This window comes from Columba livia, chromosome 8 (genome assembly GCF_036013475.1).
Source record: "Columba livia isolate bColLiv1 breed racing homer chromosome 8, bColLiv1.pat.W.v2, whole genome shotgun sequence".
NCBI classification, from domain to species: domain Eukaryota; kingdom Metazoa; phylum Chordata; class Aves; order Columbiformes; family Columbidae; genus Columba; species Columba livia.
The window spans coordinates 15,746,874-15,770,685 of NC_088609.1; the positions used below are offsets into that span (position 1 = coordinate 15,746,874).

Consider the following 23,812-nt stretch of genomic DNA (forward strand, 5'->3'; position numbering starts at 1 on the left):
GGGGAGAGCTCCTTCCTAAGAAATAGTATATCCAGTGACAAATCCAGGTGGATGAGCGTTCCCACCACTACTCGAGCAGCCTGAGGCTTGCAGGGAACCCCGAAGACCACGAGCGGAAGGCAGACCCTCCCTACGCACCGGCGGGTGCTCTCATCTGGGGATTTTCCTGCAAACCCAGCGGGTGGGCGCTGCCCGTTTGTGCTCGGGCTGCAACGCCTGCCCTCCGACAGAGCGTGTTCCCAGCCCTCTCCCGACGGCGGCAGCGGGTGCTCGGAGCTGCCGGTCCCCACGCGTGGGGCGGCACCACCCGCCACCCCGCGCCACCAGGGGGCGCAGAGCGCGCCGCCGCGCGCCCGCCCGACTGCGGCACGGCGTAGCCACGTGAGCGGCGGCGCCGGGGCGGGGCCGGCGGGCGGGTGCGCGCGCGCGGCGCGGTGAGGTCAGACGTCGTTGGCGCCGGCTTGGCCGCCCGCCATCTTGGCCCCTGTGTGGAAGCGGCTGAGGCGGCGGCGTCGCGGCGCCGGGAGCAGAGCGGCCTCGCCGAGTCCGGTGAGCCCCGGGGAGGCCGGAGCGCCGGCCCGCCGCTCTGCGCGCTAGGTAAACGGCGGCGCCTCCGCTTACCCGTGGCGCCCCGCCGGTCTGCAACGCGGACCGGCACCGGTAGGAGCGGACGAGCGGCCTGCGCCGCATGGCCCCGGGCGGGGGCGGCTTCCGGCCGGCCTGGCGGCGGCGGGCCTGTGGCCAGCAGGGAAGGGGGTGCCCCCGGGGGCAGGCGCCCCGTTGCTCGCCGCGGCCCGGCGGAGGGAAGCGGCGCGGCCCTGGGCCTGCGGCGGGCGGGCAGGCCGGGCCTCAGCCTTACCGCGCCTCTGGGCCGCGCCGCAACGCATCCCCGCCTGGGGCCGGCCGCACCCCGCGCCGGGCACAGCGCCGGGCCTCCCACGGGGGCGGCGGGAGGGGGCTGCCGCGATGGAGGCGGCTGAGGGCCGCTCTTGCGGCTGTGCTTTCTTCGCCCGCGCTCTTTCCTGTCGTGTGTCCCCCCCATTTTTTTAACGGTTCCAGGTCTCGGGGGAGATTACTCGGAAGACGCGCCATCCCCTTCGTGCGGTTGTGCTCGCTCTGTGGCTGTGATTCTTTCCCCAGAAACGCGGCGGGGAAGGGAGCCTTTTCTTAAGGGATGCTGGAGGCACACGCGGGGCGCGGTACTTTGGTTTTCTTACTCTGAAATATTCATCTACAGTTCTTGAGGTGTACAGTAAAAGGCTCCTTCTGGGTTATTTGACATAGGACTGAGTGAAGCCCTGGTTGAGAGGTATTGTTGTTTCTGCTCCTAGGGAAGAGATCTGTAGGGGTGGGGTGAGCAGAGTCAGAGGTGTTCTTGATAGCGCTTAGAGGATGGTGAGAGCATGGGTAGATGACATGGCTAAAATTCAGGTAGCTTGTCTGCAGTGGGCATAATGCAGTGGGTGTAATGGGAGCCATCATGGAGCAATGCAGGGACTGAAAATCTTGGGGCTGAAGACGGCCCAGAGAGCTTCTGATTCAGGCTCTCTTTATGGGGAAGGGGACCATCCATGAGAGTGTGGCATTGGGCATTGAATGGTTTTTCTTTTTTGTGTCTCTTACATACGTTTTGTAAGCTTGTGTTCTTTGTGAAAGGTCTTGAACTCTGTATCATTGAGGAAGGACTGTTTTTCATTGATATCAGATGGGCATGTTGGTAGAAACTAATATTATTTCCAAATGAAGGAACAGAACTCTAATTTTTAATAGCTTTATTTCTTCTGCAGTGAGGTATTGGGCCTACCCATTGTCTAGTCTTAAGAGCTCGGCTCAGAGAAGAAACTGCTTTTCAGAGTGCAGAGGAAACAGGACATGATCTCATTTGTCCATCAGTGAGAAACAAAAGGATCACCGTTTAATACTGACTGCCAGGAGCTGAATGGCTGTCAATTTTTTTTGTGTTCTATAGTCTAGAGAATTTCTCTTCGATGTTAATTTTGGGGTGGTTTAGTACAACTCAGCCATAGTCGCCTTGGGACTAAGGAGTCTTGAAGTTTTGGGAGTTCTTTGAACTTGGAGAATATTCAGTGAAAAGGTAATTTGTCCTTCACAGTATTGTGCTCAGTGTGTGAGGAGTATGACTGCTTTGGTGGACATGTGTGCTTAAGAGGTGACTGTTTAAAATGAGAACTTAGCTCTCTCATAGGCCAATGCTTATATGTGGAGACTGGGGTTATGGCCTCTGTGTGTCTCTGTCACCCAGAACTCTGCCTTAGTGTATATGTTTCCTGCATAATGCACGTTGCTTTGGTAAAAAATAGCTTGCAAAATGCGTACAAATCAATACACAGTCACTTCTATGAGTCTTGCTAATATAAATTTTATATCTCTTTGAAGTTTCGTAGCAATTTAAAATTTGTTTACTCTCATTTAGACATCATAACAAGAACCCTAGTTTTTTGTACAGCAAAATGGTTTTAATTTGGTTGCTGGAGTCCTTGTTCGATGGTACAGATTTGTGGTCTTCTATAGGTTGTTTCCCCACATCTTGGAGTCTATTAGGGAGAGTGAAATGAGCAAGGAAAAGATGATGCGATTCAGAAGGGAGCTCTCCTGTAGGGTTTTGTTCTGTCTGAATGAATGCTGTATGTCAAGAGAAAGAATGTAAGTCAAAGCAGTGGGTATGTTGTATGGGGTTGACTTCAGCCAGGTGTCCCGTGTTACTGAAAGCACAAGTCACTTTGTTGCAGAATATTTTCCAGGCTACCAAACAGGAGTGATGTGAAAGTGGAGAGAGGATGGAAAATGTATTCTAAATACCATATAAGGGTGGTGTGGATAAGAGGCTTAGATGTGCAGATAAAAAGAAAAAGGTAGCTCTTGCAAAAGGATTAAACCCTTTTATAGTGTGCTCCATCAGAGGAATAAACCCTTTTACAGAGTATTGGAGATGTAAGCTAAAAAAAAGGAGTGGGATATCTTCAGAGGCCATATACAGTAATGGAAGGTTTGAGGGGAAAAAAACCCTCCACCCTGGAAATACACCACCTTTCCACTAGTTGGGGATGGATGTTTGGCTTGTAGTGATGGGACTGCCAGTGGTGTTTTTACTGGTAGAACCAGTTGTTCACCTTCTGTAAGAAATTTTTTTCTTCACTCAACTTCATTCATGCCCTCATTTTTTTTGGAGGGGTCTGGGTTTCACAAAACCCCATAGAAACTTCTCGTGGGTGAAAGCAGGTTTGAAAATAAAAGCTGAGATTTGTTTGAGGCAATAATACTCTGTGTGTTGGTGAAACAATAACGGAGTGCACAGGAGTCTTAAAAAATGCATAAAGAGCAAAGGAAGATGAAGTCCTAATAAAAATCAGATGAAGACAGCTTTTATGTCTATGAAGAACAGTCTAGCAGAAATAGGCTGTTTTTATTACAAATACCTCAACCATTACATAACATTCTAACTAAATGCTAACGAACTGATCTGTTACAGATTGTAAACACGTATTAAAGGGAGAAGCTGTGTATCATTCACATTGGTCATGTTTTTATGTGTCTGACACTGTCTTGATTAACGGTAAAGTTATAGTGCAGAATCAACATTATATATCTTCAATCCGAAGTATGAGGTGATAAATTTTAACTGATATGTGTTTGAAAATAAAGTGGGTTACATTTTCAGGGGATTACAGTATCAGAGACAGGAATTACTGCCATTTATTTTAATGTACATCAAATATACAAGTAGTGCCTGAAGAACTGTGGCATCACCCAGTGCCAGGTGACCGAGAGGAATCTATTAAAATATCTCTTTAAATCAATGTACAGCTGATTCTTAAGTGACTTGGCAGCTTTACTCAAATTTTAGTTAGTTGGAATAGAAGATGTAGCTCATCATGCTCAGAGGTACCAAATGGTTTTTCGTAGTAAACGCAGCAATGGCTGGGTTGCCCATTTTTTGCTGCACTGCTTGCTTAAGCTATCAAATCAAACTTTTTCAGCTTAGAGAAGCAAACTTTTTCAGGCTGTCCTCATTAAATCATGTAAACAGCTACAACTTGTTTTATAATGAATATTTTGTAACAATGTGACCGTTATATTCCTAGATTTCAGTGTTTGTAAATTTTAACTTGTACATCAAAATTGTGATGGTAGGCTTAAATTGTGTTTGCAGGAGTAATAGTTCATTACTATTGTTAAAAGAAATGTTATTTGACTGATTGGAATCTTCAACTAAGGTGAACGTGCAGGAATATCTTCATTTTCTTTGAGAAGCCAATGATTTTCTCCCAATTTAAGACTTGATATGCTTTAGGAATGAATTATTTCTTCTATTTCAAACTAACCATATATTCTACTGAAGGACCTCACTGTCTTTAGATCAATGCATTGATGCTTTCATTTTGAAAAAGAAAATTATTGTATTTACAGAGCTTGCTTTTATTATAGCGTTTGGGACAGTCTGTGCCTCCTGTATCTAGGTATACATAGGTGCATCAGCAGAAGTGTTTTAGTGAGGAGAAACAATAACATATTCTTTTGCCAATGTGTATAGTTAGTCTGGAGGAAAGGCTGCATTCTAGTAAGAAAAATTTGCCTTTGGTTTGTGATACAGCTGTTTGGTTAATTTGCTGGAGTCACCATGGTTAGGAGATGTTTTTCATGCTACAAACCAAGCTACCCACATGGACAGAGTTTTGTAGTATGCACTTAGATTTGGGCAAATAAAAGTTTCTTGATACTTATGTTGGTAATATATTGAGCCTTAATTATTTACCTAATGCATCTTAAAAGCAGAGTATCGGGGACACATGGCATTGTGTTTTTCCAAGCAGAAAAAACAGAGAACCAAGAGCAACTGAGAATGTTAAGCTTCATCTGTAGCCATTTGGCAGATGCAAGTTAACTTCCATGGAAAATGGGTTCTGTAATGCTGAAAGGCAGATGCAGAAAGCTGAGTATGCTGATAAGGCTTTCCTAATTTAGCTCATATCTTTTTTTTTTTTCCTAACAAAACATAAATGAGTCCTGTCTAAAGCAGAAGGCTGAAATTGACCTGTACTGTAATCAGCCACTGTTGTCCAGAACTGTTGTCAGTGTGGTTTTTGAAGCTGCATCTCTTACATGCTAAGCATTCTTTCAGTGAAGAAGATGATCTCTGTTCTAAGAAAATAGTGAGTCACAGGGAAAAATGTGTAACCAGAGATCCAGAGGATAACAGGCAGCAGGTAGAAGGGACTGTGAGCAGCCATGAGCTCTCTTCAAAGCTGGACCAGACCAAGTTGCAAATTCTACCATCTTTGTAAGCACAGGATTGAAGTTTTTTATTGATGGAGTCAATGTTATGTTACAAGCTGGTACATTTGTCAACCCTGGCTCTTGCTATCACAGTGGTAGTATCTTTGATAGCCTTAAAACCAAATATGCTCTAACATCTTTTAATACAGAGGAGAAATTATTCTTTTTGATATACATGAGTGAGATTGGGAGTATGGTTGGAGTTACAGGCAACACAGAATTTGGGTACTGAGCAAGCCGGGAAGTTTTGAAGGTGTTGATAAGTAGCTCGAGTCATTAGATATCTGATTAGAGTAGCTGGTTTTGAACAGTTTTTTTCATTGTGCTAAGATTGTACAGAACTCTGTTTAAAATTTTGTGTTCTGTAGATTCCTACTGTTGATGACTATTTTGAGAAGGTGAACAGAAAAAAGTTGGAAAAATAGCTAGAGAAGAGGGAATTCATTTTGGCATAGCTGTTCTGAAGAGGAATGAAAATCTTTGAGAATGTAGCCCTGGTTCTTGTGCACTTCCAAAATACACTGAAAGAGCTCATGAACAGAAGGGCTTACCTTGAACATTATTTCAGAGCAACATCTAACTGATTTCTGAAGTCAGAACCCTTAGAAATAACTATATATTTTACTTAAGGACTGATCTATGAATAGGAGCTTTGGAAAACCAAGTTTTGCATAAAAACCTTTGCTTATTTGCAGCTGAGGTCAGGGATACTTGAAAGGTGCAGAAGGGCATGATGTGGAGAAAAAATTGACTGCTCAGAGTGAGTTGTGGTTCAATGGGAAGAATGCTGCAAGTGTCAATTCCTCTGTCAAGAAATGTTAATTACTGCAGTTGGCTTGGAAATTGTGGTGAAGAAGCAGGAAATGGAAGTTTCGAAAAAGGTTCTTTGAGTTATTCACAGTAAGGAATAGCTTTGCATTTGTCTCTTAATCTGTCCTTCCCTCTTCCACTGTCCAGTTCAGCATGCGGTGAGTTGGGGAAGGTTGGAAATATGCCACTGGTTTAAATGACTTTGTTTCAGACTTTGTACTAAAGTGCAAGGGCTTTTGGAGCAAGAGTATTAAAATGAAAGGGAATAATGAAACAGTGGAGAAATGGGTGTTTTTAAATGGCTGCAGCTTCTGTTCATCTGTCAGTAATCTAGTCTATATTCATGTACCTATTGATTATCTCTCCTCAGCTTCCTAAAAATATTCTTTAACTCTAAAAAGAAGTGTTTTTCAGCAAACACTGTGACTGACTTAAGGAGTCAGCTCTTGTTCAGCTCAGCTGTTGTTTCTGGTAGCTCATCCCGGACAGTCGCCTGCAGAAGAACAGATCATGAGCCCTACTCAGTCTGCAGCCAAAGTCAGATCTGCTCAAGTGCAGCTGAAACTGGCTGTTGCTTTGGATGTGTAGAAATAAGAGAAAATCTGGTAATATGTGAAAACTTCTTGCTCATAACTATTTTGCTGTGGGGTGCGAGGAATTCTGCTTCTTTTCTATATTCTTGCAAATAGATCCTCAAACCCACCATCACCAGTTCTGATTATTCTTTCATGCAATTAATTCTATATGTAGCAAGTGCAGAGAAGTGCCGACTGTTTGAATATTTTCAGCACTCCCGTTTGAACAGACATGGGAACATCTGTATGTCATCCGTTGTGTAGCTGCTTTTGCAGCCCTGCTGTGGACTTCCCTTCTGCTCCCCTGTTCTCAGATGGACAGAGCGACAGCTGCTCAGGATGTCACTAAGGAAGCTCTCTGTGTCACTTTCTGTGTGCCTGGGAACAATGGGTATGCCAGTATTTTTGTCTTTCCAGGCTTCTGCTGAATGAGGTGATGCAGTGGAGCGAGAAACAAAGTGATACTTGTGACAGCATGCTAAGTGTGTGTGTAATTTTTTTTAAGGGACTGTTTGTGATCTTAAACATTAACAGATGCCATTAGAGAGAGCAGCTGTAGTCAGGATAAACTGACCTAAATTAGCTTGTAAGAGGCCTAGTGAATAGCTGTAACTTTTTCAGTTAAAAAATACTTCTGATAGGTACGACGGGTCACATTAGTTTTCTGTATTCAGAGAAAAGTGCTGCCTACCAACCTACTGTTTGAATACTATATTTTGATAGCAGGTACATGGCTTATTTCTGTCTTAATTTATTATGTTATCTTCTTAAATAGACAGCAATTCAGTTTTGAAAGCTTTGAAGTTTTCTCATTCTTCTAAATAATGGAAATTTCTTTAATAAATGCTTTTGCAAATCTTGAAAATAAAAATCTCATTTGGCATCTGCAAGTTGAAAAGCTAATTGGGTGAAAGCACTTACATTGTTCTGTTCTCAGAAGTAATGAGAATGCATCTCATTATGATGCTTATTTAATTGTATAGAAATTGTTCTTATTTTTTTTTCTAGTTCTGGATTCCTTCCAGCACTTCAAAACTCCTGCCACACTTAAAAATCTACAGTTTTAAAAAGTTTCTTAACCAACTGCATGAAGCTGGAAAAGCAAAAATCTGTCTTGCAAAAAAATAAATGCTTAGTGACAAAGACTTGCAAAGAAATTATCAGGCTAAGAAGGAATAAAATAGCCTGTATTAAATGTGAGCTGCAAAGTTTTGGATCTTGCATTTTCAGAAAAAAAAAAATATATTTGTATTGAAATGTATTTCATAATCTTGCAAAACATTTAAATTTTTGGAAGTGATGTTTCAGGATTTTCAGAACATGGCAAGATAGCTGTGTTGTGTTAGCACATTAGCTTTATGGTGTGCTAGTTCTGACTTATGTGTGGCACGCACTGTCAGTTTCTACTGGAGTATCTTGAAAAATCCTTTCTGGCAAAGAAGCTGCTTAAATGTACTTCGATAACTTGAAAATGGGCTCGTACTTGAAAGAATTATTCTAATCCAGTACACTTATTAGTAGTTATTGGTCTGTCATTTTTACTTTAGATGTGGTGGTAGTGTTAAGTTTTTTTGTACTAGTCTGGTTTATGTAGAACAAGTGAGTGAAGCGCTAGATGCTTGTAGTACCAGTGAAGGTCGTACTCTTTTATGTGGTTACTATACCCCACTGGTAAAATTCTAGTCTAATAAATGTGTTCTTCTCATATAATATAGATTGTAGTCTTTTCAGTCTTGCGAAGGTTTTCATTCATGTATCAGTGAGATTAGTTTTGTATTAGTGCTTTGTTGTGACTCAACCCAAACTGGGAATTGCACTGAAAAGAATTGTAAGCTCATTCCGCTGTCAGTCATTACTGATTGAGCTTGCTGGCAGATGTAGAGGGAACTATTTCTTTAAGCATGAGTCCACATTTACTTTGGTCATCAGTGGAAAGCTGTCTGGGACAAATGCAACCTTCCCAAACCATGACTGTAAGGACAGAAGCAAGGTAGGCTGGGTCAGTGTTACTGTTGGTGTGCCTACACCCGGATCATTCTGGTCCATTCCAGCAGGGGTGAATGCTGAACCTAACATGCCTTTGGTCTAGTGGCACATACAAGGTTTCTGATTCCCATAATATTATGGTGCCTGTGACATGTGCAACTATGCTGTATGAATTCAGCCTTTAAGTCCAGTGTCTTTATTATTTGGTTTTATGCAAATTCCATCAGTATGTTAATCTAAAGAAGTATCCCTCATGCTGCAAAGAAGTTTGAAATGACCCAAGTAAATTTTCTAAGCTCAGAAGCCAAATTGAAATTATTTCTATCTATTTTAAGCCAGTCATCAATTCTTTTGACTCTGTAGAAGAGTAGAGACTTAAGGCTGAGTCTAGACATTGTGTATTTCACTTCTTAGGTACTTGAATGCTACAGTAAGTATGGGAGAGGGTTTCTGTAGGAGCATTGTGTGCCTAAAGGTCCTGCTGTTTGACATAGCAAATGTTGGATTTTCTGTTCAGAATTGTGATATAAATATTCTAAGCAGGATGATTTTTAGAGAGCAGCTTGTGTATGTAATTTAGTATAAGCTGTATAGTTACTCTTGAATTTATTCAACTGTACTTTAGTTATTCAGGGGAAGAGAATGTGTGGCTTTGTGTGAGTGGTGGAACAAAGAGGTACAGTGATGAGTGAATATGTTCAAGACTTGGAAGTTGCAGGCAACAGTAGAGCCTTTTTTTGTTAAAACTCTGGTGATCCCTGTACCCTCTTTCATTATCTATCTTCTGATAATTCCAAGAATTATATTCAACTATTGCTTTCTTCTGAAAATCTGAAAATAGTGTTTAATGTGACAAGCAAGAAGGGAGAGCTTTGGAGCCTTTATCATCTGTAGGTTGAAGATACAAAACACATTGAAGAGAGTTTCTTAATTTGACCTTGTTTGACACTTGACTTTGATACTTACAATTAAAATAGAATATTTTTTTTTAAACTTATGTTTACAAAGTTATTGTCTTTCCTTTACAGAGGATGTAAATTTACTGGAAAGCTGACTAGAAAGAGCTAAAACCTTCATGTAAAGACATAAGAGCCAGTAGTCTGATGAAATGTTTCTCCCTGCTGGAAAGAAAAGCGGGGCTGGGTTGTTAGTTGGTCCTGAGCTTCCTTTGTTCATGTGCTGCTGGCTAGCAGGTGTCTGGACTCCAGAACCCATTCACTGCTGGTTGCCTGGGGGTGGCTGTTCCTTTCTTGGGTCCTCTCCTCCGTGGTTATGTTCTGCCTCCTTACGAATTTTGTTTGTTTCAGTGGGAAACCCCAATGCTACTTCTTGAGCTTGTTTGTATTTTGGTAGCTACAAAGTGAAAGTTAAATATGTTGCTGGTTCCTGGTGAGTTTCTGAATGGTAACAGTGAAACTATCTGTAGAAAGTTACCAGCCACTCTGCTGGTTTGAGTCGCAGGGTGGGAGCTTTAGCTGGTATGGTTCTGTGAAGGAGCTTAATTCCCATTGACTTTAGCAGGAGATATATACCTAAATAGATTGAAAAGGTATGGCTTTAGTCTGAAATTTGAACTGAAACTTAATTTCAGTTCATCAGCCTCTACCAGTGAGAGGAGTGGTGCCAGTGCATTGTCCTTCCAGCTTTTTTCCTTAGAATTTTTTTTTTTTTTACTTAAAACCATTTCTTAACTATTTATTTTGCCTGAAATGATAAGGATTTAAAGACCCACATTGAGTGTTATCACAGCCAAAAGAAATCTGTACAGAGGTTGGAGAGAACCTTTTATTTTCAAGAGAACTTGCTTTGCATCTCTTTATGATGACAACAAAAAAGTGTTTTAAAAAAAGGTAGTCAATTGTTTTGTCATCTTTAGGTGCCTTAACTTTTAAAACCTGCTACCTTCATTCATTGCAAAAACATGGATTTTTGTTCTTTGTTAATTTATCACATGCCTTCTGTAGACAGTCTTATACTATTTAAACGTTTCATTGATAGAACTTTGTACATTTTAGATTTGAATCACTTCTTGTGATAGAACTCAGTTTATATATCAAATTGGAAAGAATCTTCAGCTGGGAGAGTACTTTAAAAGTGTAATTATAGAGCTAAATTAGACAGAGGTATTATGTCTTCTGCATATACAATAGTTGAGAACTGAATAAAATTTTTAGGGAGGTGCATGCTAATTCCAGGGTATTGTTCGTAAGAATACTTGCATTTATGTTTGAGTGTCTCTTTACATTATCTCCTTCTGTCCTTGTAAAAAGCAAAAGGAAGTATAAAATCTGTGTTGATGAACAGCTGCTCTTCTGCACTAGACAGTGGGAGACGGATGGGGCTGCTGGTGTAAAATGTGGAAGAAAGAGACATATAAACATTAAAAGCATTGAATCTCTGGGTAACAGTATTGCCTTAGGTAATGTTTAGATAGTATTTGTCAAAATACTAAACAGCTTCAAATGTTTCTCTGAATATAAACATGCAGTAAAAATAATCCTCAAACTAAGTAAGATAAACACTGTCCTTTCTTTTCCAAGAGTTCTTAACTAGCTGTACTGGCATCATTCTGTCTGTGAGGGGAGGGGACCATAACTTCTCTATTACCTGAGGTTACTTCAGAAGATTTCAGAAACAGTACAAGTATTAGAAATTATCTTAGCTAAAGAAAGAAGCTGTGTGACACATGAAAATACTTAGTGCATTTTTGACAGTTTTATTGCCAGTGTAAGTTTCTCCTGTCTGTGGCTTTTGATTCCTTGTTATATGGGCACATTTAAAAAGGCATGTCGATCATGATTGATCCTATGGATCAGGCTTCCTTTGTCAGGGCTGTTCCAGAGGAATATGATTTCTGCGCGTGTTAAGTGAAATAGTCTTGCACATATATTTAAATATATATTCAAATTGGTGGATAGAGACAAATTTGAGGTTTGCATGGTTGCTGTCCTTTTACCTGTGAGGTTTTTTCTTTACTCCAGCCAGCTGCTCTTAACTCATTTTTCCTTTTGTTCTCGAGAATGCACTGGGGAAAAAATTAATAGAACTGACAGATTATTTTAGTCTGTGCTAATATTTTTCTGCTGCAGGTTGTGTCCTAAAAGTTTATTTTTAAAGTGTTAGTCAGTGCTATTAGTACCATGTTGGGCTTGAGAGACTCCTAATTTCCCTGAGATGTCTGTGGTTTGTTGCTGGTGGTTCTTTTGGAAGGCCATATTCTTGGTGACTAGTATTTCTCACAGAAAACAATTCAACAAGATGCCTTCTAGTCTTTTAAAGGCAGCAAAAGATTTGCTTGCTCTGTAGATAACATATGCTTTGTGGTAAAGTTGGTTTCTTTGTAGACTTTTTTGTGGGTGGCTGATTTTGGTTGTTTTTCATTGCTTAGATTAGTAGCTATATTTAGGCTGTTGTGAGGTGTCTCTTAAAACTGATACAGACATGTTTGTGGATGCTCATTTCTGGCATCCGCAGACTGCATTTTTATAAGATGTGTTTGTGGGACAATGTCCTAAATTGGCTTTCTTCTGTCATGATCTGTTTTCCACCTGACATATCTAGTTTTGGTAATGTTTTGGAAAGACTTTCTTAGGCTTTAAAGGGGAGTAATTTGAAGAATAATAGAACTAGCAAAGCCTGCTTTGCTACAGCCTTTTCTCATGACAGTGTTTGGGTTGTAAGGAGCAAAGCTCTTTTTTTTTTTTTTTTTTTTTTTCCCCTTCTCCTGTTTGGTGGCCATTAATAATACTCCTCTATAGGTTGTTTAGTGCCTCGGGGATTATCCTGTGCTACAGTTTTTCCTCTGAGGTGATGGGTGTGGAAGAGAAGGTGATGAAAAGGGTTTTCTTTTTCTGTTCAGCCACCTACCTCCACAGAATTTATAGAAACAATGTGCTCTTTGCATTGTGTACATTCTTTCAGGCTTTGCTAAAAACTGGTGAGCCCAAAATCTAGAGACGGTGAAGAAAAACAGGGGGGGAAATGCGTACTAGCTTGGCTTTATAAGAAAATAAAACTTAGAAAATATCTTGTTCAAGAATGAGTTGTAGTGGGATCTACCCAGAACTCTTTGAAGATCTGGAGAGCTTCTATTCTAGTAGGTCATAGAACCATGTCTGAGCTACATGAAATAGAAGCTCAAATGTCCCTGAAGTCTTTACTGCCATTTTCAGCCTGCTTAGCAACAACCTACTTGACAACGAACACTGCTGCAAATTGCTCTTGGGGGGAGAGGAAAATCCTGACCTTAGAAGCTTTTCTTAGTAGATACTTTGATTTGACAGAGCCTTTTTCTACTTAAGTATTAGTGGAGGTCTTTGAGGCTTGTTTTCACATCGTATTAAGCTGACTAATGCTGAAGCTATTAAGAATTCTTAAAAGTGGGACAAATACCCAAAATGGTGCTTTGTTTTGTTTGGTTTTATAAAAATGGGACCTGAAAACCTCAGTCCCAGAATGATGCTTTGGGCACTAGAATGGTGTAAGTGTAAGATCATCATGCCAGACTTACAGTTGAAATGAAGCCTTTCCTTTTAATGCCATGTCATTTATATGGGATTTTGCACACAAGGCTTGTTTGAGAGATCAAGAGTGCTCTTTTGAAATTAATAACACTGAACTTGGGAACATCTGCCTCTAACATCGATTTTGAGCATGAGGCAAAAAAACTTCATTTATTTTGGTTGTATTGTTTAGTTCCAAAACTTAACAGAACCACATTATTCAGTGTGCCAGAAACAAAGCTATTCCAAGAAAAGCAGAGTTATGGCTGGATACAAATGACATTCGTATATGATGTTTTTTGCCCCTTAACCACTTTCTTTACTGTGTTCAAAATAGGGTATGAAAAGTCTTTCTAGTTTTGTTTCTTGTTTTCTGTTTTGAGAGAGGTGCTAATGTGTCCCATTATGAATAAACTTTCATGTAGTGTTTTTTATGATGTTTCCCACTTCACAGATGAGCATTTGAGGTACCAAGAGCTGAAGGTCCTAGGAAATCCTCAGCAGGTTTGAGTCTGGAATGATATGCGTTGCCTTAAGTAATTCCAGCTTATCCTTCAAATTTAGCCAAAATATAGCCCTTGGAGTGGAGGTGGCAGGGACTAGATATCCCAGCTGTATTGAATAGAGAATGTGAGAATTATTATAGTATTTACTTAATGTTTTTAAGAGTTCAGAATCCTGTGAAGCTAATGTACAGTTTACCGGTCCCGACTTTGTGCTTTTAGGCTAAATAGGCATGGGATATGGGATTTATTGAGATGGGACTGCATAAAAGATAACTGTAATATTGCTGAAGTCTCTTGACACTTGTGCAAAAATATGGACTTCTTATGCTTAGAGGTTTAATAATACAACATAAAAAATATGGATCTAGAGAGTTTGTCATGTGGTCATCTGTGCTTACATCAGCTAGGATGGTATGTCTGAAAAATACAAGGAATAGTAATATTTCTCCCAAAGGTGAGGAATGCTGTATGCTGTGCCCCAAACACATACACAAACATATTAATTGGAAGACAGTAACACAGAGAATACAGTTATTTCCCATTGTAATAAGAAGAGTTGATCTTTCCCTATCAGAAACGGAATAAAGAAGCTAACTTTCTACCTAAACTTCACACAGCTCTCTTCCACTTTCTGTGTCTGTCTGTGCTTCTTCACCAAGACAACAAAATACTGTAGCTTACTGAGAATGCTGTTCTGTTTTCACATGTGTGTAAAACTGTTTTTTTTTCATATGTTAAATAAAACTACAAAATACTGAAATGGACATGGTGGGAGAGAAGGAAGGAAACCAGACAAGAGTTGCTGAGTTGTTAGATGTTTTAAACTTCTCTACCACTCTAGTCCTCAAAAGCAACCTCAAAGTATGTAATACTTTCTTCCTTATTGAATCACATAAGAACTTTTTTTCCAAAGTGGAGGCAAGATCTCGTCTCGTATGCAGCTGGTCCGAATGGAACACTATGCAAAGTTTACAGACATATGAACTAGTGTCATTAAATGCTAAGCAAGTCTTTTTGGGAAATTCTGAAATGATCAGGAGAGCTAGGAATTTAGTGGAAAAGGTCTATGTGGTAGATATGGGGGTTTTGTTTGCTGCATTTTTATTATTAAAATATGGTTCTACATACTGTGTTCTGTTTGTTTTTCTACCAACTGTAAGTATCTAAGAGGGTACAAGTAAATATTCCTTAAGAGAGACTAGGATATCTAGAATTTATGGCAGCTACTTACTGTACTAATTTCTATACACATGCTTCTGTGTTCATTGCAGGATCTAAACAGGCCAACCATTTGCAGTCTGAAAAAAGTCTGGTACAGAAATTACAGTAATAATTTTAACCTTAAAACATTAAGGCCACAGTGAAGGTCAGTGAATTTATGGTCATTCAAAATGAAATACTGACTTCTTTAAACTTAATAGTGCAGTGAACCCAGCCAGCTGCTGTTATTGCTTGTGCTGCTGCCTGTCTTTCTGTTCGATATCACGTTAGTTACTGAATTCTGGTAAGCAGTTCTGACATCTTTTACATGTTGCTACTGTTCAGGGATGTGCAGCTGTCTCGTGTTCTTACTCACGTGACAGTGAGTCTAAACCTAGTGGACAGCAGCACTTCACATTTAAGGATTTGACTAATAGTGTTCAGACTAATAGCTACCTTACTGATAATAACAAAAAATATAAACAGCAGGGCAAATTGGGAATTGCTTGTGAGTCTAGTACTTGCCAACCTATTGTATGCACAAATTAAATATGACCTAGGTTAAAATACCTTGTAGGTGTTTCTACAGAGGGAATGATTCCAATGCTTATGTGTGGGAATGTAGCATATACCACTGAAGTTTGAATGAAAAGGCAGAGGTCTTGGAGCTGGATACATTTCATGTGGCTTGAAAATATACAGTTATCTCTGTATAATTGTTGTTAGATGGCACTGGGTGCTTATTTAATGTGTGACCTGGCAGGTATGTTTATAAGGGCCAGATGGGCTCTTCAGAGGGAGGATTTGTCATCCTTGGCTTGAGTACCTGGTTTAAAAGCTAATTTTGCAAGTGTATCTTCCTTGGCAAGCAGTATCAGTTCTAAAAGAAGCTCATCATGACCCAGCAATGTTCAATTGCAGCCCAGAAAGCCAACTGTATCCTGAGCTGTGTCAGAAGAAGTTTGACTAGTAGGTCGAGGGCAGTGATTCTCTCCTTCTACTCCACTCCTGTGAGTTGGAACACTGTGTTCAGCTCTGGGACCTGCAACATAACAGGAACATGGACCTCTTGGAGCAAGTCCAGAAAAGGACCACAAAGATCATCAGAAGGCTGGAGCACCTCTCCTGTGAAGACAGCTTGAGAGAGTTGGGCTTGTTCAGCCTGGAAAAGAGAAGGCTTCGGGGAGACCTTCTAGCAGCCTTTCTGTACCTAAGGTGTACCTACAAGAAAGCTGGAGAGAGACTTTTACCAGGGGCATGTAGTGGTAGGAGAACGGGTAATGGCTTTAAATTGAAAGAAGATAAATGAGATAAAAGGAGGAAGTTCTTCACAATGAGGGTTGTGAGGCACTGAGACAGGCTGCCCAGAGAAGCTGCCCTGGAAGCATTCAAGGGCAGGTTGGACAGGGCATTAAGCAACCTGGTCTGCTGAAAGGTATCCCTGCCATTGCAGGGGAGTTGGAACAAGGTGATGTTTAAGGTGCATTCCAACCCACACCATTCTGTGATTCTGAACTTAGTTAAATATGAATGTATTGACTGGCTTGTTTGCAGTGCTTGATTTATTTTCCACAGGTCAGATTACTGAGAAATGTGCATTTCTAATTAATTTAAAATATTCCGTTTCTTTTAATTTGTAGAGTAACTTTGGAACAACTTGTCAAACAGTATGAATTTTAATACTGTAAAAGGCATAGAGCTCAGCTGTAACAAACAGACCATCTTTGTAAATTTGATGTAAAAAGTCATTATTGGGGAACATGATCAGTACCTCCTGTTTTTAAGCTATCAAATGTTCTAGAGAGAACATTGTTACAATTACGATTTGTCCAAGTATTAATTATGTCTTACTCTGTAAAGAAGAGTGTTATGATTAAGTTTTTCCATGTTTGATCTCTACCAGAGGTATAGGCTTTGGAAAGTATGACTAAAACTCAACATTGTCTTAAGCCATCCTCAAACTACATTCTTTGCCTGTATCCGTTAGGGCTTCACTGCTTTGGTGAACTGGGGTACAAGAAATGACCTGAGTCATCTTTTTATTTTGTTGGGTTTTTTTACCAACTAGATTACTCACCATTGCAAAACTACTTCTTGTTTACAAAATCTGGGCCTGGGGTGAGGCTTGGGCTGAAAATTAAAACTGTATATGAGTTCTCACTTGAAAGAGCATCTGAGCATACACAAGCATTGTTATTATAGAGTATTACTAGATACAGTTATATGCACACCTGACAGCTTGTTTGTCACCCATGCGCTCCTGGTGATCATCTGCCCAGTACCTTCTCCTCTGTTTGATGCTCCAGGATGATTGTGATAGACTCTCTTACCATAAGTAGAAGTCTGGGACCAGCAAGTAACAGGAGAATTGAAGGAAAGGAATCTGCCAGGTTCTGTCATGGACATTTTACAGAAGAACTCATGATAAATTGCCTTTCCTCACAGAAGAAGAGGCTAATGCAGGGCCTAATGTCTGATTTAGACTCCAGCTTGATAAACTAGTCTGCCTGGATTCAGGTCTCCAGACAAGCTGAAAGCGGCTGTGTGGCCATGAATAATAATGGACAAAGCTTGACATGTTGTTGAATTGCAAATAAGTACTGGAGCAGCCTGAAGAGTGAATGGTTGCTTGAAATCTGCTTGATTGATAGCTCCATAGATAAGCTGATCTAAATTCCCATATCAGGCTGTCTTTTTCTCCCTTCCTTCCCTGTGCCTATAGGATGTTTGAGTAGTGAGCTGTGGCTTCCAGTGAAAGCTTGCAGCCTCAATATGTAGTATTTTTGATAGATAAGGGATGGCCTAACAGCTTTATCTGAGGTCTGTGTTCTGGTGACGTGTTCTGCGTGGTGGGCTGGGTTCACCCTGCTTCTTTCCTGTATTTCATTTTTTTTGATGGCATGTGGAATGTTTGTTGGCATAACACATACTGTTGAAATAGCCAAATGCTGACCAATCTGGGAAAAAAAAAAAAAAAAAAATCTTGGAGTTCCTTTCTCCTTGTGAGAGGGAGGATGTATTTCTTAGCCATGTGTGTGGCCCAATATGAAGTTGAAGACTGTCTGTGTGTATTGTAATAGAATAGCAACTCTCTGGCCCAACTCTTGCTGAAGCTAGACCATCCCAAGGTTGTTTGCCACCTTCATTTATTAATCTTTTCAAGCACAGCTTGTAAATTGAGGTATTAAACAGAGGAGGGAATGTTATCGTCCTCTATAAAAGAAACTTCCCTGATCCTTTGACATTGGTTAATGTCTGCAATGACCAAATAAGTGTTTTATTCTTTGAACTGCTTGTCTGTGCAGACTCGTCTTAATACATTAGTGCCTTGCATGTGAATCAAGTTCCCTTTGAAGATCTTCTGAGGCTCTGAGTTTGACCAGGGAGTTTGTCGATCATCAAAGGGTTTGAGCAGGGTGAATTGCTTCTTGCGATTTACTTTTAGAGTGAAACACAAGAGGATTTGAGAATACATAACTATTTTGGAATTCATATGGAAATGTATTTTTAAAATGTTATTGTAAAGAGGGTAGCAGGGCTTTTGAGTGTTGTTAAGATAAATCAACTTTGTATTAATATTCTGTTCAAGTGAATGTTCATTTGTGTTCCTGTCTGATGGGCAGCAACTCTAGCAAGTTCCTTCTAAGAAGTTCTAGTGAAGTATCACTGATAATTACTGAGTTCTTTTTCTGAAGGCCTGCTATTCTGGGGGAAGGAGGAAGGAGAAGAGATGACCTGCCATAACAGCCCTGTCATTTACTGCTGCAAGAAGAATAGTCTAACTCTCAGTTTCAGAATTCTCACTCTCCCTGTCTAAGCATACTGTGTTGCCAGTTTTGATAAAGAATACTTGGTGTATCTACTTTCTATAGCTGCTGAGTTCATGATGATTTTAATAGAAAAAAAAAAATCCAGAAATATTGTACCACAGTTAATAGTATCTCAGCACTTTGCTTTGGGAGCAGGTGAAGTCATTGTTCTCCCCCAGCAGGGAGCGAGCTGCTAATGTAAACTTTGCTTGTGGGGTTCTTCTGTGAAATTGTGGACAATATTTACCACTTTTACAGGGTTTGATATTAATTAAATGCTGACTTTACTGATTTTGTGACATTCAAATTGTGGAGGTGGAAATACTTGAAAGTTACATAGTGTTAGATAAGGCTAGGTATTTGTGGGGCTAAAGTACTCTATGGCATCTCTAGTATGCTTAAATGAAACACTGCTAATGGTGTTAAATATGCTGACCACATTTGTCCTGTGAACTCTGTGTTAGTACCGACTTATAGTCAAATTGATTTATTTTTCTGTTGTTTTTCTTTTTGGGCAAATTTTGAAGGGTGAGCAGGAGGTACCAGACTCGATGATTTTCCATCGAAATGTCGGAAAAGTCAGGCCAGAGTACAAAAGCAAAGGATGGAAAAACAAAGTATGCAACACTCAGTCTGTTTAATACTTACAAGGGAAAGTCACTGGAAACTCAGAAAACCACAGGTGAGTAAGCCCAATTTAATTTTGCATTCTGTTTCATCATTACTGTAGTACTAATTAAAAGTGCAAAATATATGAGCACTTAACCACGGCAAGTTTTTTTTAATTCTGGAAAGCAATGTTGATTACAGTTTCCGGTTAGCTATAAACAAGAGTATCAGTTCAGGGAGGCAGCATTTGCAGTCTTGTAGGGAGTATAGGTAAATAAAAACTGGTTTATAGCTGCAGTCTCCATTTGTTATCAGCGTATGACATGCCATTCCCCAACTGTGCCCTTTATTTCAGAAAATGTTTGCAGCACTGGAGGGGTTGGATTAACAAGAACAAAATGCTCAATTTCAGATCAGGTGCTGTGTCTGTTTTGCAGTCAAAGACTGGGTGAAACTTATACTGATGTTTCACATAAAGCCACTGTGGGCCTGCTTTTCCATGACTGATTGATTTGAAAACTAGAGGGGGATGAATTTGATCTGACATACCTGCATAAATTGGGGGGCTGAAAGAGTGCAAGTCTGTTCAAACTGTGTTAAAGTTTGCCACAATATTATTTCTAAAGGTTGAGACAGATGTTTGTAATGATAGGACATGCCTACAGGAGTGTTTTGTATTTGTTCACCTGAATTGATCAGTTGGTAGGCTGAACGTTTCCTGTAGTGTGTTAGCTTCATATTGCTTTTCCTACTTGTGATCTGGAGTAAATGCAATTTGTAGCAATGTTTTTGCAAGAGCAGCATCTGCCAGCTGAAACTGGCAGAAGAAAAAAAATGGGCTGGACCCATGTGGGTATTCTTGGACTCATTAAGGTACATTAAACTCCAAAAGGAGCAAGATAATGATGCTTGAAAATGTATAAAAGGATATTAAGACATCAGCATCGTATTTTTAAATGGTTCCTCTAGATTTCTGTTACTGAGCATTGTGTATAAAGGTGGGGCTGTATATTCTTTTTAATCTCTGGAATAGACTAACTATAGTGACTCACTATTCAGAAATTACTCAAGTTCTCCCAAAGCAAGTATTTCTAATTCTGTTGGGGTTTTTTTGGTTTGGTTTGGTTTTTTAATTAAACTATGAAGAAATTTGAATTTCTAATTCTTATACTCTTTTTTTTTTTTTTGAGTTTCTTGCAAACCATTTTATTGATTTATGTAGCTTTGCATGAACACTACCTGTTAAACAGCATTGTTACCTTACACTTTCTATTTTGGCATGCAGTTGCCGCACGCCATGGACTACAGAGTCTTGGAAAAGTTGCTATTTCAAGGAGGATGCCTCCCCCAGCCAACCTCCCCAGTCTCAAAGCAGAGAACAAAGGCAATGACCCTAATGTGAACATTGTGCCTAAAGATGGCACAGGATGGGCTTCAAAACAGGAACAGCACGAAGAAGAAAAGTAAGTGGCTGATGAGATCTGGGTCGTTTTGCTGTGCCATTGCTCTCAAGTTTCCCCAAAAGTAGAGAGAAAAAACACCCCCCAAAAAACACCCCACCCCCAGAACTTCACACTTAAGTTGGAAGCAATATTATGAATTCCATCTGAGGTTCGCCACCTGAGGTGGCTGCCTTTGTGTAAGTTTTGAAGGCTACTTACAGGAAATGTTATAGCATGTGTTTGTAAAATCAGTGTAATCACCTTAAAATTCTCTTGAAACTCTAGGTACCCTTAGGTACATAGCAGATAAATTAAATAGTAACTTGAAAGTTTGTGAGAGTGTGAATAAATCTGTTTAATTTAGTGTGGTTGTGCTGATGCATGGCAAAGAAAGGTAAAAAAATTCTTGGTTTGTATACATTTGTTTGAATCCCTGTTTTATTTTTCCTAATGATACTTAATATTTGCATTTTGGTTAGTATGCTGTATATGCCATAAATCCTACAGACTTATAAAAAATCTGTATCTTAAACTTTACATAATTGTTTCACACTCCCTCAATATGTAACATAAACAAACTAGAAGTGATAGTGGTATTGATGCACTGCTGTATACTGTGTATAATTTTCCACGCTCAGTACAGTTTCATCTGATAAGTTCATTTCACACTTGTACAGAAGGTCAGCTAAATAAAATAGAAAAACTGTTCAGTAAGCTAATTGGGAAGTATTTTAAAGCAAATTTTTGCCATGTAAGCTGAAAATAGGATATGATTCTCACTACAAAAGTAGAAGTGGGCTTTAAGTGTTTGTTCTTTGACATAAATTGTTCTGAAAAACACTTGAAGAAAGAGTCACTGATCGTATGTCACTAGCACTTGTGAAAACAAAAGGTTATTAAAGATTTTTCTTCCCTTCTTACTGTCCCCTTATTTCTCCCTGTATACTTTCCTATATTTAAATGTCAATTTTTGACATCTCTATGAAAAGCTGTTAGACTTCAGGAGCATACTGTTGTGTTTAACTTTTTGTTTTAAGCTTATGAAACACAAGTTTACAATTTTAATTCTTTTTCTCTTGTATCACTGCGTTGGAGTTCACATGACTGAGTTACTGCTGTGGTTATGGAAATTTTTTCTGCTCCTTTCCCAACATGCCACACTTTCTGTGGGTATTGCCTTCAGTCTGTTTTTTCTGGATAGTGCAGCTTGTTGTGTATTGATTTGATGAATTCAGCTAGCACCAAGCTGAGTTATTTCCCTTATCAAATGGCACACCTATAGGACAGTGTTTGCATAACTCAAATTCCGAATGGATTTGGCTTTGAAACAGTAGAAGTGAACGTAGTAAACTCTTAACAATCTTGTTCCTTGTTTCACTTCTGTGTGACAGAGTACAGCCATGTAAGTTCCAGCTTCCCAAGTCTGTTTAGAAAATGTGTAGCTAACCAAGTGGAAGCAGAAAAGATGAGGATTATTTTTATTATTTTTCTGGTAATGTATGGAAGCAAAGTTGCATTCAGTTATCCGTATGAGAAGCCACTGTGTTTCTCTGTGGCAGTGATTTTGTTGTTGTTGTTGTTGTTTTTGTGTGTGTGGTTTGTTTTTTGTTTGGTTGGGGGTTTTTTTTGTTGTGTTTCCTTCTATGTCCCTTCTGAGACTACCAGATAGTGCTTTGGACTGATTGCTACAGAACCCAAATGGAACCGACTTCTCATTAAGTCATTCTAGGCTACTGGATTTGCCCCGTAATTCTTGTTATATCAAAAATGAGTACTACTGAGCTGGAGGTCTTGAATTGTAGATACTAATGCTTTGGAGTCTTAAGTTGTCTGAATATGCAGATTTCAGAAACAGCTGTTCTTGAAAGAGGTTAAACATCATCACTGAAGCTGTAGACTTCAAGAATATGCCTGTTCTTACATTGAACAAAATGAGTGCTTATGTCTGCCTCTTCATTGTTAAGATGATGAAATTGAGACTTTATTCTTAATAGACTTAAACTTCTGGGATCTGGTTCGTGATACCAATAAATTTGTTTCACAAAGCCTTTAGCTTTCCTTATCAGTTCCTTTTACTTTATAATTTCAGACATATGTTTGTCTTCTCTCAGCTTATGGTGGTCTTTAAGTGCTTTTGTCTATTAGCTCCTGAGGCAAGAGAACATTATTCCAAATTATTTGATTCCATAGTTGTAGATTGATTGTTTTTTGGTTGTCCAGTACACTACTTCAAAAGTTATAATTCCATTCATGCCTGACTGCGTTTTCCGCCCAGCCATTTTCATTCATTCTTCTGCACTTTGGGAAGTCTACTCTTGAAAGAATTAGCTAATTTATTCCAATTTTTAACTGTTACTATAATGACTCCTTTTATATAAGAAAATATTTTTTCTGCAGAAAGCTGTTCATTGGTTCTTCAGCTGCATAGCTACCTTGTTTGTTTCACTTGCTTGCAGTGGTAACCCTGATGATCTTATTCTGTGCTCACCCTTTTGTATTCAGAAGTGTTTTTCCTCTCATTTCAGACAGCCAGACGTGCCGCAGACACAGCCAAAACCTGCTGTTCCTGCTCCTCCAGAAGCAGCTCCTGTTGCCAAATCATGGGCCAACACCAAACCAGGTGGACAAGATGGTAAGTGATGTTTGAGGTGGAGGGGTTCTTGACTGGCCTAGCAGGCTGTGAGTGCTGCTGTGAGACCCCAAGACTCAGCAGCTGTTTGAGTCTTGACCTGGGCCAGTTGGAAACAAGAATGTTGTGGAAGCAAATTTTGTGGCCAGAATGTAAGCTGGTCCCTTGTCACTTGGGTGAGCTCCAGCCTGATGTAGCAGCTGGCCTGACTACCTTTTAAAAGTCTGGCACAGTCACCTCTTCTGGATTGACAGGGAATTCGTGGTGACAGATCTTGAACATGGCTGTGGTGACAAAGGAAGATCTCAGTCAGTAGTTATAATGCATACAATTTTGGCATGGGATGGAGAACCATAAACAGTTATTGGCAATTGTAGTAATAATTTTGAACCATTTTGTGCAAAATGTAGTCTTGCTTCTATTTAAATGTCTGCTACTGCTACAACAAT

At 39.9% G+C, this 23,812-nt stretch overlaps 1 protein-coding gene across 19 annotated transcripts in view; it reads left to right on the forward strand.

The window, feature by feature from the left end:
* The first annotated feature begins 411 nt into the window (after window positions 1–411).
* PRRC2C (proline rich coiled-coil 2C) overlaps window positions 412–23,812 on the forward strand; it is a 70,490-nt gene continuing 47,089 nt past the window's right edge. For 14 of the 19 annotated variants that reach the window (XM_065072164.1, XM_065072169.1, XM_065072168.1 and 11 more), the window contains exons 1-4: window positions 455–597; window positions 19,211–19,365; window positions 20,578–20,755; window positions 23,260–23,366. In XM_065072164.1, the coding sequence (XP_064928236.1) occupies window positions 19,251–19,365; window positions 20,578–20,755; window positions 23,260–23,366 (400 nt within the window). In that variant the 5' untranslated portion in view covers window positions 455–597; window positions 19,211–19,250. Of the gene's footprint in view, window positions 598–1,181; window positions 1,200–19,210; window positions 19,366–20,577; window positions 20,756–23,259; window positions 23,367–23,812 lie in introns of those variants that run through there. The other 5 variants (XM_065072165.1, XM_065072172.1, XM_065072171.1 and 2 more) reach the window with 3 other exon arrangements.